The following is a 16,197-nucleotide window of genomic DNA, read 5'->3' as shown; positions in this document are numbered from 1 at the left end:
AAAATAAAGGGAATCAAACCTGCGCTCCTTTCACTGCATGAAAGGCACAACGTGCAGAAACCTTCAACATGTTGCATTTCCACATGGATGCAAACACATTGATTCAGAGCTGATCCTGCTGGATGTGATGCAAGCAGCTGCTCATTCACACATGATAACAACAAATAAAGGGCAGCGACAATGAAGAGGAAAACACATCATATTTACCGTGATTCTCTTTGATCTTTTGGAAAAACCTCCCAATGCCGAAGTCCAGTTTCTGCAGAACTGGCTCCAGCCACAAAGCGACATCATGAGATGAAATCAGAGGCCACAGGAAGACGCCCAGCACTTCAGAAATAAGAGACAACGAATAGGTGTCCACAGAAAAGCTTTGAACACGTCAGCCACTAAAATCCGGCACCAACAGACACAACAAGTAAGGTTTTTACAGTTGTTAAAATGCTCCTTTGATGTTTACTCACCGAGAATATATGAGATAACGATCCCTGGAATGTAGCGTCCTAAGACTGCAAAGAAGGTGCACAAGCTGCAAACGAGCAGGCAAAACTAGAGCAGAAAGAAACAATTCTGTTGTGTCACTTCTCTCAAAGCAAAGTTGTGTAACTGCTCCTTTAAAGGGAAGCGTGCCTGTCATCGCTGAAGCTTATCGTCCAGAATACATCCCGCACAGCTACTTCCTTTTGTGATAAATCCATCAATCAGACGTCAATAAGCTTCACGTCATTTTGTTTCTCAATAACAGGAACAAAGAGCTGATTAACTTGATTAATTAGCTGCAATTTAATCATTCAAATGTCCAGAAAACAAGCCGAAGATGCATTTAAACAATAAAACAGATGCATCTACAGAGCGTGTCTGGAGTGGCGTCTCGGCCTCACCTTTCCCGGGTTTTGTTGTTTGAAAGCTGACGTCTCCTGGAGGAAGAGTCTAAGGGAGTCGCTGAGCTGAGGTCCAGTCGCAGACCGGCTGTCCTGACCCGAATCAATGATCTCCCAACTGCAGACACACACAGAACAAACTGAAGACTTCTGTGCAGAGGATACTGTCAAAGCCTGGAAAAGGAGGAAATGATGAGGCTGGTCCCGCACCATCCCACCGGTAAAGGCAGGGTGTCTCACACTGTATTTACCTGCTGTCACGGTTTATTTTCCGTTCCATGTCTCGTCATTTCCTGTTTTATTTTGAAAAGTCACTGATCTTGTCCTCTCCTTTCAGGTATCTTGCCCTTCCTCCCGTGTCATGCGTCTCATTGTCTTCCCTGATTCCCAAAGTGTTTCCACCTGTTCCCCTTGGTCCCTCATGTGTTCAAATAGTCTGCGTTTCCCTTGTCTCGTCACCAGTATGTTGTCTCATTTTAAGCTTCATTACCAGCCATTTACCTTGTCTTGAACCCACAGATTCCACCAGCCTGCAGTGAGCGACTCTCCTGCAGTGCTGACTTATTTTGTAATTTATCCTTGTACCATAACCTTAGTTATTTATTGTAACGGTAAGTTTCACAGCTTTGTTTTTCCTCCACTTTCTAGGAGTGATTTTTCGTTGTTACCTGTCACAGTCGCCTCCGTTAAAGGAGAACATTTCGTTATTGCTAAAGTTTCATAAAGCCTCGGTTTTATTAAGAGTGCGCCTTTGATTTATTCCGCCTAATTTTGAGAGCGTGACTTAGTTTTGTTAAAGTCTTCATAGCATTTCTGTTTTCCTCCCAGTTTGGAGAGATTTTATGTTTTGTAACTTTCCTTCTCCACCATAGATACGGAGGAGAGCGCTTAGGCGTTTTATATCCAGTTTCTTTTGCGCTGCGGGAGATCGCCCTGCAGTGCCGTGATCTGCTGTGTTTTATTTAAATAAACCATCTTGAAACCACACGACCCTGCATCTGCGTCCTGAGTCTCTCTGGTACTGACACCTGCTTGCTGTTCATTTAATCTACTACAAAGTTTGAGGGTGTTTTGGTGGGATTCTGAGGAAGTTATATCCATAAATCTTTAATGCAAATTAAAATGTACCCATGGCAGCTGAAAAAAGCAAGTAACAAATAAAAGACACATTTAGCTTTTATTATTACTAATTTAACACACAGGCACATTGCATTTGTCCTGCTGTCACAGCTGCCTGCATGTGAGGCATTCAGGGAACATGTAAAATTCAGCTACAGAACATAACTTGGGTTATTGTCTTAGGATAGAACGGGCCCTGCAGCGTTACTCTGTACTGTCACATTTCCACTGATGCCACACAGATATCATGTATATCCTGTAAAAATCACGTCATATTCAAACATATGAATGAAGATTTTGTGCTGATGTTAAAACAAATTCAGTGGAAGTTGAATGAAATGAATCTTCTTATGCTGGATTCATGTTGCCATAGTGGTGTGAGGAGATCATTATTATAAGAAATAAGACGATTATGGAGAGAAAACCAACAAATGTTGCTGTATCATTAAGGCAAAGTGTGTCGGTCCACAAATAAAGACTGAAAACCTCTGACACAGCTGTGAAACCACACTGCTTTTAAATGATTTACATCATACTCCCGTACTGCACAACTCAGTGAAATCGTTCACATACTTAGCGGAGAGCTACACCTGTGACCAAAAGAGTCCAGTAGGGGGCGAACTCAGACTGAACAGATCCTCTAAATGTAAATAATGATGAACACGGCAACAACTGAGGAGGTGAAGCAGCTCACTGATGATGATTTAAATCAAAGACACTACATATCCAGTCACATACACCCCCCCAACACACACACACACACACTATGTGATAAGGACCCATGATAAGCCCTGAGAAGCTTTGATAAAAGCAGTTATACTTCTGGTGACATCTCAGACTCTACAGGCCTCAGTTAGCATGTTAAAGGTTAAAGGTCATGACAGCACAGTTAGAAAAAGACTGAACAAGGATGGCTTGTTTGGAAGGGCTGCAGGAGAAAGCCTCTTCTCTCTAAAAAGAACATGGCAGCACAGCTTAGGTTTGCAAAGCTGCATCTGAACAAAGCTCAAGACTTCTGGAACAATGTCCTTTGGACAGACCAGAGCAAAGTGGAGATGTTTGGTCCTAATGCACAGCAGCACGTTTGGAGGAAACCAAACACAGCATATCAGCACAAACACCTCATACCAGCTGTCAAGCACGGTGGTGGAGGGCTGATGATCTGGGCTGGTTCTGCAGCCACAGGACCTGGGCACCTTGCAGTCATTGAGTCCACCGTGAACTCCTCTGGATACCAAAGTATTCTAGAGTCAGATGTGAGGCCATCTGTCCCACAGCTAAAGCTGGGCTGAAACTGGCTCATCAACAGGACAAAGATCCCAAACACAGCAGCAGATCTGCAGCAGAATGTGGGAAAAAGAAAAGAATCAAGGTGTTCTGATGGTCCAGTCAGAGTCCAGACCTCAGCCTGACTGAAATGCTGTGGTGGGACCTTAAGAGAGCTGTGCAGAAACCAATGCTGCAAACCTCAATGAGCTGAAGCAATGCTGGAGAGAAGAGGGCCGAGATTCCTCCAGAACCATGAGAGAACCCATCACCCACTTGTGACCCCAACTTTGGGAATGAATGGTATAGACCTTCCTTTTGAGACTTAGTAAGGATGAAAAGGTTTAAAATGTACTATAACCTTAGCTACAATTATTAAACCAAAGCTGCCCCCTGCTGCAGCTTCAAACTGTGTATTTGTGCCTGTTTTTGCTTGGTGTTTTCATTTTTTCATATAGTTCCAGAATATTTGTCAATATGAATAACATTAATGCCTTTAGTTGGTGGCTAAGCTTGACTTTACATCACAGCTGGTATCTGCTGACGCTTCTCTTAAACAGACAGCCCAGATGGCTCTGAATCACACACACAGAGACGCTGCTGTTGATTAAAATATAAACATTTATTTGGACTTGACTCAGAGTTCTACTTGTTTGAGGGTCACTGATTCAATTAAACCATGTAAAAAGCCGGCCCAAAACATGTGTCATCATCTAAATTAAGTCCATAAAAACACCAGCAGGATGACTAATCAGACAGGTGTGAGGTGGGATTAGGGATGTGAAAGAGTTTTCCATGTTGTGGCCCTGTTGGGAATTCTGGGCCACCTGGTGGGGGATAAACCCCCCCCCAGCGTGGGGGTTCCCAAGCGTCATCTCCCATTTAAGCTCCTCCATCAGCCCCTGTGCTCACTTCACATAGAACAGCTATGGAAGGCACAGGTGTGGCTCATGTGATAGTCATGTGCAAGAAATAGATAAGAGTAAAGTTTAAGTCATGCTTCCTTTCTGGGATACGCTCTGCTCCACTCGCTGCACCCCGGTTATCTCAGCAGTTTCCTTCATCGATCCTTTTCGTAAAGAGTCGGATGTTAAGTGGATGAAATCATTAAAAGAATACCATGAAGAACAGGATGTTTTACAGGGAAAAGAGAGGACCAAAACCCGGATTATCCTCAGCTGTTTCAAATGATTTATCTGGTTTTTGACTAAATTTATAAAAACATCGATGTATTATTGGGCAATAACAGCATCATCATAACTGATCACATTAAATGACAACGTACCAAAAGGAAATCCAGCTGAGGACAGAAACAGCTGGTGCAAAATCACCAAAGAGATCAGGTTACTGCAGGAGCTCAGCAGCTTCCTGCCACTGAACCAGCTACTGTTGACCACTGGAACAAACAGTGGAGACTTTATAAGGATATTTATATGAGAAAAGCCCAGTTAGGTATATATGTTTGGGCTTCAAAACACAGAATAAATGAGGTATGATTCAGAGGAAGCTCCTAACCTGTTACCAGTGTCCTTTATAGGTAAACCAGTGAAAAATCCCTTTAAAATGTGAAGGAAGCACTTTGAATATGGGAGCCTGGTTTGACCAAACCTGACATTTAAGCTTTGTTTCACAGAATTAAGAGCGGGAAGTTTTCTGTAGGAGCCATTTTGAAAAGGAAGTCACTAACTGACTGAAGCATCCGTCCATCTAAGGGCAAACTTCAGTCACTCAAATGAATTACACATGGAACCAGGAAATGAACAGAAGCTGCCTTTGTAGATCGCAATCATATCTAAAACTCACACATAGTTACCAATTTTGGATGGTCCAGAATTTTGTGAAGCAGCCACAAACGGATACTTGGGAGCCTGGTGAGATGGAATTTCTTGTGACTGTGATCTGCAAAGATAAGGTTTGACCTCAGAGAAGCAAACACTCCCTGACTTTTCACTGCTATACACTGAGCTGCTTTCCCTCGCATGACTACCTGAGAGCAAGCCACCCAGCTAATTCCCACCATTAGCTTGTTAGTTGCTACGGCAGCTTTAGCTGGCAAGTGGCCAAACCAGAAGCTTGCTTTGGCTAGAAAACAGCCTCCACCAACTTCTAATTAGTCTGACATTCATTACTTAACCATCTTAAAGCAGCAGCCAGTCTACTCAGTGTACTTGCACATAAATACTAAAGATACTTGACTTGCAGTTCTTTCTGTGGACTTGTTGCTTTGTTGTTAGCCTCTTTGGCAACTTAAGGTCACATGTTTAATACCGGTTAGCTATTCTTCAAGTTTCCTTTTACTTTTGAAGCCCAACATAACAGAATTTAAAGTCAATCACAAAGAGGCGATTGTTTAACGGGTTCATTTCTGGCAATTCCTGAAAGAGATCTGATTTAACCTGGTGTTTTTGCCACATTCCAGACTTATCCTCCTTGCTGGCAGCTCCAGAGGAAAAGTCTGGCCTTCAAAGTGGTGCAAATCACCATTTGATGGCGGCAGCTAATAATGGGAACCCTGTACAGCGATGTCATTTCTCCAGGTCGCATTTCCTGCCTGTGCAGAGTTGTTCAATACAACATTCACCTTTTTATCCTCACTGATTTACAAACAGAAGCTTAAAACTACACCTGCCAAGACACAAACTGCAACAACCTTTAAAGTTAAAAGAAAGCGACACAATAACCTGCCAGGGGCATGATATTCATACGTAAGTAAAGAGAAATGAAGGTTTCTCATTGACCTTTTACAATCTAATCAAACTTCAGATGAAACGATTTTCACATGGTGGACATGACTAAAAATTCTACTGAGAATTATCTTCAATTTTTCCAGTTTTTCTCTCAAACCTTCCCCCTTTTTTCCCCCCACGATGCCACCAACCCTCCCTCATAATCACACATCAGATGGGCTGCTGAGAATAAGCACAAGAGGCCCCAAGAAGCTGCATGTCTCATGTGCACTTGACCCAAACTGTCTCACATAACCCTTACGAAGAAAGGTCAGCTCGCTGCTCCCCTCTCGACTTCCAGACACATGCGCCTGCCTGTAGGAGCCTGCTTTCCTGAAAATAAGATGGGCCAAACATGTGACAGTCATAACATGACAAGCATTAATCTGTTCCATGAAAGACAGAAGTCCTCCTGGAAACTGCAGTCTTCTCAGATGACGCAATGAGTTTCACCACAGTTTGCTGCAGGTTAATCTGCCAGGGACTTAAAATGAAGGCGGCACATACAACAAGTAGAAGTTTGATCATGTTAAGGATCAAAAATGAGTTTCTTTTGGGTGGAAAGCTTATCCAGAGATCTCTCTCTCTGCGTCAGAACACCTGAGTATGTGGCTGACTCACATTATCTTCCCATGACTCAGTAAAACAGCATCAAGTTGGAACATATTTTGGTTAAACATGTAAGAATAACCCTGAAAATTTGTTTTAAAATCATTTAACTGCCTGTGTGATTCAAATAATCAACACAACCTCCCATTTTCACATGAAGGTTGCAGCTTCTGTACCCTTTAAAGAAAGATATTCTTTTTAAAAACAGTGTGCCACTAGAAATCAAATCAAATGACTCTGCAATGGTCCCAATTATCTTCCTCCTCCCACTCCGAGGCTCTCAAACTGACAGCAGCAGCAGATGGAGACGCCGTCATACTTAGCTGAGATTCAGGAGCTGGACCACACCTTTTAATTCAGCAGATGCTTTATCCAAAGCAACGAGGAACATTCAAGCTTCACAGCAGTAAGAAAACTCGGTCTATTCATTAAGCACTAAATCAATTAAAATCTAATTAGATGATGAAGTAAAAGCCAAGGGACGCCCCTGCTCTGATAGCCTTTGGTAGCCTATTTAAATAACCTGCTGCAGACCCCAAAGTCACTCTGGAGCAGAATTAGTGACTTGAATCTGATTCGAGCAGCTATGGACCGCCGGTGGAATTGAATGTTTTTAGTTAATCAAACACCAGATGCATCTCTGTGATTTGGACCATCTGTTTTCATTGTTCATGCTGGGAACCCACCACTTTAAAGCCTTTAATGTTGTCATTTTCCTCCCTTCTTTTTCTCCTCCTCTCCTTCTTCCTTTCTTACAGCAGGCCTGAAAGTCTGGGAGCTGCTGCTGATCCCAGATAAGTTTTACTAATGATCGTTCGCATTAGCTGAGGTCTCTGCTTTGGTACTTATGGACAGAAAGATGAGTTACTGGTGAGCACGGTGGCACATTTTCAGTCCCGTTCTACAGAGCTGACTCAGAAATACACTATTTTTGTAAGAAAGGGGCTAAGAAATAGTAAAATAATATCAATTTCTGCACAGTTATCTCAGTTAGAGATCATTGAAATGTGTGATACTAGTGCACAGAGGTTTATTTTTCCATTTTTAATATTTTTTAGGTGTTTAAACAATTTAATTTTAATAGCTCAGCAGCTAGATTTGACATTAGCAATGTTACAATTTACATCCTTATTTTATTTGTCTCATTAACATTTATAACACCATTTTTTCATGTGAAGGTGACACCTTATTCTAACGTTAATTTGTCACTTTTCGTTTGTCAGCCTCCAACAGCTGATGTTACCATTAAAAACTCCCCCCAATTTAAGTTTATGGTTTCAACTTGAGAATAATATCTAATACAGATCCTATAATTTTCAACCTTCCCGTCACATACTTTCAGGAAGCTACAAACCGTCGGATGCAGCGAATATGTAACGTTTCATTATGTGCATCGTTCCAGGTCAACATGAGAAGGAGTCAGCGGGTTGAAGGAGGGCAGTGAAGGCAGCAGCCACACATGAACAGCTGCTGGGCAGATATCACTTTTTACCCAATCAGTAATCTCTGAAACAACACAAGGGACAGGATGTCTGAGCCTCTAATGAGCCCAGTGACGGCGCTTTAAATACACGGCGAGACAAACAATGTGAGGAATGGTGGCAAAACCTTCCCGGCTCCTCTTCTGATTGGGAAGTAGGCAGGTGTAAATATGTTTACCCTCCTCTTCATGCGAGTACTTACCACAGCAACCCGACTGATGCAGTTAATACGCGTTTATGTTCTGCACACCGACACATATTCAGCAAAAAAGTCAGATTATAGCTACAGTTGGGTCCTTATCTGAGGGTAATTATCCTTGGATATATGGCGGTGAATGAATGGAATCACTGGCACAAAGCATGTCATACCCCGGTACGATAGGTGGCGCTGTCCCCATTTCAGCTATCGCTAACAGAGCCACTTCCTGTTGACGTCTTCACCGCCAACAACAACAAACTCAGGCATTCAGAAAGATGGCGAACGCAGAGCGAGATGAAGCTGCGTCCCTCTCCATCTGTGATGAGCTGGTTATGGCACAGACGATGCACAACGGCGCATTCTCCATCGCCTTGTTTCTTTCTTTCTGACGACAACAACAGGAATATCGTCTCCTTCCACTTCCGGGTGACGATCGCGGGAAAAATCTGGAGCATGCGCAGAACGCTCGATCCGATCAGCTGTCGTGGCGTTATCTCGGGGGCTTAATTTGATCCGATCCGATCTTTTGTCAGATTAAGACGTCAACATGAGTTGAATAACTCATCTTATTGTAATTTAGCCATTAATCCGATCATGTAACCGCACTGAGTATCACCTCATCAGATATTTTGACTTAACTATTGCTTGATTGCAGAGACTGTATTGTAGTGGTATGATTGCCACCTTTCATGTGGGAGACCTGAGTTCAAATCCCCTCCATGAAAGGTACTACTTCCAGTAGGGGTCCTTAGGCAAGGACCTACCTGTAAGTCGCTTTGGATAAAAGCATCTGCTAAATGCAGAAACATAAACTGTCTTCGTGATTTGCAGAATTAGAAGAAGAGGCTGCGTCCCTCTACATCTATGATGAGGGATTCATCTGAACGTGCATGTAGATGACATCGTCTCCTTTGACTTCCAGGTGAAAAAATCTGGAGCATGTGCAGAACGCTCGATCCGATCCACTGTCGTCTACGTGCACGTTCAGTGCACGTTTGGATCGAGTTATCTCGAGTAACCCGATCCGATCCGTTTTTTAGTCAGATCAAGGCGTCTACATGAGCTGAATAACTCAATCTTATTGTAATTTAGCCATTAATCCGATCCGATGGCGCTCATGTAACCGCGGTGAGAAAGCATTCCGGGTTGATCGGGTTCACAGGCCGGTCTGCGTGTGTCTGCGGAACAAATGAAACCAAAAGCTTTCAGTAAGTCAAGACTCCAGCGATGTGGCGGACGTGCAGCGATGACGCAATATGGCGAGCTGGAGACCTGTTCTGTGTTGTTGATCTGTTTACACCGACACATCAGAAAGTCATTGTTGGTGTGAGCCAACTTTCCAAGTCATGAGATCATAATTACATTAGAGCTCTGACCGTCCAATCAAAACAGAGGAGAGCAAACGCAGTCCACGACATGACAGCAGCAGCAGCCTCACAGCAATACTTTGATCAGTTTTACTTTTCTTTTTCAAAGGGTTTTTAAGTTTTTAAGCACCACAAAACGTTCCAGTAACTTTCCCCCTTTTAGGTGAAGAACTCTCACCGCCTGACAGTGAAAAACCTTTGATTCAAAACAGGCAAAACCCAAAAATAAAGAATCTACATCGAAGCATGAAATTAGGTCTTTTCTGACTTTCTCTCCAGTCGTACCTCAGTCCTGCCCCGCGATCTTCAGGAGACATCTCCACAGCTTCAGGGTTTCTTCAACAGGTTTGAAGGCACCAGTGTGAGCAGATACAAAGTCAACCGCAGCTGATGGTGGTATTTGTGCAGATGGAAGGCAAGACTCAGCTCGAATGAGTCTTTTTTAGAAGTAAGATAAAGCAAACTCGGGTTTAACAGGCCACACAGCACGGCAGCAGCTTCTGTTTATCCTCAATGAAGCCCCGGTTGGAGTATTTCAAGAGCCCCGTCTAAAAATAACTGGGTCACACTACATTCCATCCGTCGGCCATCAGGAGTACAGAGGAATGGGGTTGAGGGCGGGGGGCCTGGGACAGCCGCCACCAACAACAACACCACTAACCCAACATCAACATCCTTCCCAACACACCTCCTGAGTGGCGTGGAAAGGACGCCAAAGGAGAGGATACATGTGTGTCTCCTGTTCTGATTTCCATACAGATGGAAGGTGATTTTAGATTTTACTAAAGAGCTAAACAAAAGGAAACGATTCGGGCTCAACTGGTCCTATGGTTCGAGTCCCAGCCGGGGGCCCTTTGCCCAAATCTCTCAACCCACAGGATGATCAACTGGCATTTCTTAACCTGTTGAATCTAACTCACCGGGGGAGGTTACAGCGTGTGATACATCCCACCAGAAACCAGAGGAAATAGCTTCAGAGGTACCAATGATCTCATCAACTCTCAGCAATAAAACTAAATTTACTGAAAAAGTTCGTCTTTTTCTTTGTACAAAACTGCCAAGAAACGTTGGTGCAGGAAGGGAGGACCCAGATGCAGACTTCAAAACGGTTTATTCCAAAAACCACAAGGAAAAAACAGAAAGTGCGGCTGAGCCGGATTATCAAAATTCTTAAACTGTGAATAACCAAACAAAACAAGATTATGACCTATAAATAACAAGATTATGACTTATAAATAACAAGATTATAACTTATAAATAACAAGATTATGACCTATAAATAACAAGATTATAACTTATAAATAACAAGATTATAACTTATAAATAACAAGATTATGACTTATAAATAACAAGATTATGACCTATAAATAACAAGATTATGACTTATAAATAACAAGATTATGACCTATAAATAACAAGATTATGACTTATAAATAACAAGATTATGACCTATAAATAACAAGATTATGACTTATAAATAACAAGATTATATCTTATAAATAACAAGATTATGACTTATAAATAACAAGATTATAACTTATAAATAACAAGACTATGACCTATTAATAACAAGATTATGACCTATAAATAACAAGATTATGACCTATAAATAACAATATTATGACTTATAAATAACAAGATTATGACCTATAAATAACAAGATTATGACTTATAAATAACAAGATTATAACTTATAAATAACAAGATTATGACCTATAAATAACAAGATTATAATTTATAAATAACAAGATTATAACTTATAAATAACAAGATTATGACTTATAAATAACAAGATTATGACCTATAAATAACAAGATTATAATTTATAAATAACAAGATTATAACTTATAAATAACAAGATTATGACTTATAAATAACAAAACTATGACTTATAAATAACAAGATTATGACCTATAAATAACAAGATTATAATTTATAAATAACAAGATTATAATTTATAAATAACAAGATTATGACTTATAAATAACAAGATTATGACTTATAAATAACAAGATTATGACTTATAAATAACAAGATTATAACTTATAAATAACAAGATTATGACCTATAAATAACAAGATTATGAACTATAAATAAGATTATGACCTATAAATAACAAGATTATGACTTATAAATAACAAGATTATAATTTATAAATAACAAGATTATGACCTATAAATAACAAGATTATGACCTATAAATAACAAGATTATGACTTATAAATATTGTGATGGTAAATTTTATGTCTCAGGACTGACAGACTCTCCAATCCACATTAACCATTTGTATCACCCAGACACGCTAATTGTTTTAAATCATTTACTTCTTAATTAACACTCAGACAAGATAATTGTTTTAACCTCCTGTTTCTTAATTATCATCAAGACTGCATCCTGCCCCCCCCCCCCCTGGAGGTGTGGTTACACACCTAAAGAACAAAGCCCCCCTCCTCAGGTATAAATGCTCTGTATTGCTTCTGTCTGTATATTTTTCATACCATTGCCACTGACTGATCTTTTTCCTTGCAACGAAGAATAAAAACTTAGCCGGCCGGCAGAAAAAGTAAGTTTCTCTATTTCATTGCTCATCATAAGTATTCGGAAGGAAGCGATTGAAAACTTCCATAACAATAACAAGACTATGGAAACTGTGGCTGGAGGCAACAACCTGACTTAACAAGACGAGGCGTGAACATGGAAGGTAAGTGAGGATTTCGCCATGAGGGAAACCTGGAAACTATATATTGTGGCTGTGAAACAGACAACAGGTGACTGTCACGATTTACGTTCTGTTTCATGTCTCGTCATTTCCTGTTTTATTTTGAAAAGTCACTGATCTTCTCCTCTCCTTTCAGGTATCTTCCCCTTCCTCCCGTGTCATTGCGCCTCATTGTCTTCCCTGATTCCCAGGTGTTTCCACCTGTTCCCCTTGGTCCCTCATGTGTTCAAATAGTCTGTGTTTCCCTTGTCTCGTCGCCAGTATGTTGTCTCATTTTGAGTACATTACCAGCCCTTTGTGTCTTCCATGTTCCATAGAAACCACGAGCCTGCAGCGAGCATTTCTCCTGCAGTGCTATTTTGTTTGTAAGTTATTCCAAAGCCATAGTTTAGTTATTGTACCGGTAGGTTTCATAGCCTTGTTTGTTCCTCCATTTTCAAGGAGAGATTTTTGTTCTAACCTGTCATAGTCGCCTCCGTTAAAGGAGAGCTTTAAGTTAAAGTTACATTTTCATAGAGCCTCTGTTTTGGAAGAGTGCATCTTTTGTTTTGTTAACTATTCATAGCTTTTCTGTTTTCCTCCCAGCGTGGAGAGTTTTATGTTTTGTAACTTCCACAGCTGCGCTCCTCCTCTCCTGTTACTGAGTAGAGCGCTTAGGTTTTTTATAGTAATTTCTTTTGTGCTGCCGCGAGATCGCCCTGCATTGCCCTGGGTGTGTTGATAAAATAAAACCCTTTTGGAATCCAAAGACCCTGCATCTGTGTCCTAAGTCCCTACGGTTCCTGACAGTGACTTGAGTAAAGTGACGGGAAAAAACATGACAAGAAACATAACAAAGAACCTGAAAACATGATAAAAGACCTGAAAACATGATAAAAGGCCTGAAAACATGATAAAAGACCTGAAAGCATGATAAAAGACCTGAAAACAAGATAAAAGACCTGAAAACATGATAAAAGGCCTGAAAACATGATAAAAGACCTGAAAACATGATAAAAGACCTGAAAACACGATAAAAGACCTGAAAACAAGATAAAAGACCTGAAAACACGATAAAAGACCTGAAAGCATGATAAAAGACCTGAAAACATGATAAAAGGCCTGAAAACATGATAAAAGACCTGAAAACAAGATAAAAGACCTGAAAGCATGATAAAAGGCCTGAAAACATGATAAAAGACCTGAAAGCATGATAAAAGGCCTGGAAACAAGATAAAAGACCTGAAAAGCATGATAAAAGACCTGAAAACAAGATAAAAGGCCTGAAAACAAGATAAAAGACCTGAAAGCATGATAAAAGACCTGAAAACAAGATAAAAGGCCTGAAAGCATGATAAAAGGCCTGAAAACAAGATAAAAGACCTGAAAGCATGATAAAAGGCCTGAAAGCATGATAAAAGACCTGAAAACATGATAAAAGGCCTGACAACAAGATAAAAGACCTGAAAACATGATAAAAGGCCTGAAAACATGATAAAAGGCCTGAAAACATGATAAAAGGCCTGAAAACAAGATAAAAGACCTGAAAACATGATAAAAGACCTGAAAACATGATAAAAGGCCTGAAAACAAGATAAAAGACCTGAAAGCATGATAAAAGGCCTGAAAACATGATAAAAGACCTGAAAGCATGATAAAAGGCCTGAAAACATGATAAAAGGCCTGAAAACATGATAAAAGGCCTGAAAACAAGATGAATCAAAACATAGAACGTGACAAAAAAAACATTTTTGTCTTTAAAAAAACTGAAAATCAGTGAATACTTGGTCCAAACCTTTCAATCTGTTCACTCCACCAAGCTTCCTGATTTATCTGACATGAACCAAAGGTTAAAACATTTGGTCCAATAAGCTCCAAATGCAGGTTGTCCACCTGCTGTTTTTCGCTCACCACTTCCAGGACATGGCTACTGAACAGAAAAAGGAAGGATGTGCTCCTTCTTTCTGCCGTTTAACTCCTAAACATCCTAAACATGTTGGGTTATTAAGCATCTGGTGACTGGTGAGAGAAAAATGAAAGCCCTCCCCTGAATTAATTCATAAGATTAGAGACAACGTGAATACAGCTGATAATTCTGTCTGATATCAGGCATTAGATTCACTGCACTAGATTAAAAAAAATCTAAATTTCATACTATTCTAAACTTTTTACGCCCTGATGATGATGTATCAGATGGCTGTAAATACTTTCTTGGAAGTTGCACACATTCACGCTCTCAGAGTCCCTGATCAGTCCATAAAGTTAGAAACAAAGGCTCTTGTTGTGCTGCCAAATCAGCCCAGACATCTTGCATGTGATGCTGCAGATTAGTTTAGATGCAGAAGAATATACACATTATTACAAATGAATTCAACTGCTTTTTAAACATCTGAACTGAGAATAAAGCAGAGATTATGCTCGTCTTGTTGGTCATTGCACATGTAAATTGTTCTGTGAACAATGTTTCATAGGAACTCCTGAGCTGCACTGGTTTTACTGCAGTTTTTATTGCAAACAGCAGATGTAACAGGGACAATAATACTGCTACAACTCAGGAACTACATGACTGTCTCCATGGCTGTCTATGCAGATGATAATCATGGAAACACAGTCAACACGTAAAAACTATCAAACTAAACTTCTATACTTCCAACAGTGAGATGAGAGCCAGCCAAAGAGAAGCAGAGCTCCATTACTCCAGGATTAGGTTGCAGAGGCACCGGTCTGGAGGTCCGGATGCTCACCCATTTCCTCTTACTCTACTTGGGTTGTCCCAAAATGTTCTCAAGGCAAGAAGGGACATTTAATCCCTACAGTATAGTCCGAGTCTGGCCCTTGGCCTCCTCCCAGTTGGATGCACCTTGAATGCCTCCCTTGTATCCCGGTGAGCTGCATGAACCACCTCAGCTGGTTTCTTTCAAAGCAGAAGAGCAGTGGCTCGACTTTAAGTTCCGATACAGCCTCTCACCGTGTTACTGAATCAACTGAACCTACAGAGGAAACTCAGCTAGCTTGTCTTGTGACTACAATAAAGTGTCAATACAATGATAATAATAATAATAATAACACATTTTATTTGTTAGGCGCCTTTCATGGCACTGAAGGTCACTTTATTTCAATACAACGTCTGCTTTACTGCGACTGCAGCTCCAATTTGCCATCGAGTCTCAAATAGCTAGAAATCGCTCATTTTTGCCAATATTATTCCCCATATACAGTATAATGAAAAAAGTCAATCATTTTTATGTATTTTTGCCCAATCAGCCAGACTTTATTGTATTTCTCAAGGTCTTTCAGAGTTTTTCTTTGGACATTGGCTGCTTTTTAACTAATTTTCAGTCCAGTCCTTCTACCTGAACATTTTAGAAGGTATCTTCAGTATCTTTCAAAGTATCGTTCAGGATCTGAAAGTGATGTCCTTAAGAAAGAGGAAAAAATCCAGCTGTGACCTGACAGGACCTGAGAGATGCATCTGGACCTTCAGCTGATCCATCTACTGTTGGCCCAAGCCTCATCAGAAATGGGCTCCATGGAAGGGTGGCTGTCAAGAAGCCGTTCTTAAGGAAGGGAAACAGGGAGAAAAGGCTGAGCTGTGCCAAATGACACAAGAAGTGGACTGAAAATCAGTGGCAACAGGTCTTATGGAGGGATGAATCCTCCCCAGAGCCCGGACCTCAACATTATTGAAGCAGTGTGGGATCATCTGACAGAGAACGGAACAAAAGGCAGCCCACATCCAAAGAAGAGCTTTGGGATGTCCTTCAAGAAGCCTGGAGAACTATTCCTGAAGACTCCTTAAAGAAATGACAGAAAGCTCGTCTCAGAGGGTTCAGACTGTGTTGGAGAATAAAG

The 16,197-nt window shown here is 40.8% G+C and overlaps 2 protein-coding genes across 2 annotated transcripts in view; one reads left to right on the top strand and one right to left on the bottom strand.

The window, feature by feature from the left end:
- The window catches only part of retreg1 (reticulophagy regulator 1), a 34,749-nt gene that overhangs the window by 8,496 nt on the left and 10,056 nt on the right, over positions 1-16,197 (bottom strand). The window contains exons 4-6 of the mRNA XM_072363299.1: positions 882-999; positions 465-549; positions 208-330 (exon numbers count right to left, since the gene is read on the bottom strand). Coding sequence (XP_072219400.1) covers positions 208-330; positions 465-549; positions 882-999 — 326 coding nt within the window. The remainder of the gene's footprint in view (positions 1-207; positions 331-464; positions 550-881; positions 1,000-16,197) is intronic.
- The window catches only part of myo10 (myosin X), a 204,754-nt gene that overhangs the window by 181,407 nt on the left and 7,150 nt on the right, over positions 1-16,197 (top strand). The window lies entirely within an intron of this gene.

The sequence above is a fragment of the Leuresthes tenuis genome, unplaced genomic scaffold (assembly GCF_036924035.1).
Source record: "Leuresthes tenuis unplaced genomic scaffold, fLeuTen1.0.hap1 SCAF_14, whole genome shotgun sequence".
Taxonomy (NCBI): domain Eukaryota; kingdom Metazoa; phylum Chordata; class Actinopteri; order Atheriniformes; family Atherinopsidae; genus Leuresthes; species Leuresthes tenuis.
Note: the sequence above shows the minus strand (reverse complement) of the source record. Positions and strands in the feature narration are given on the sequence as shown.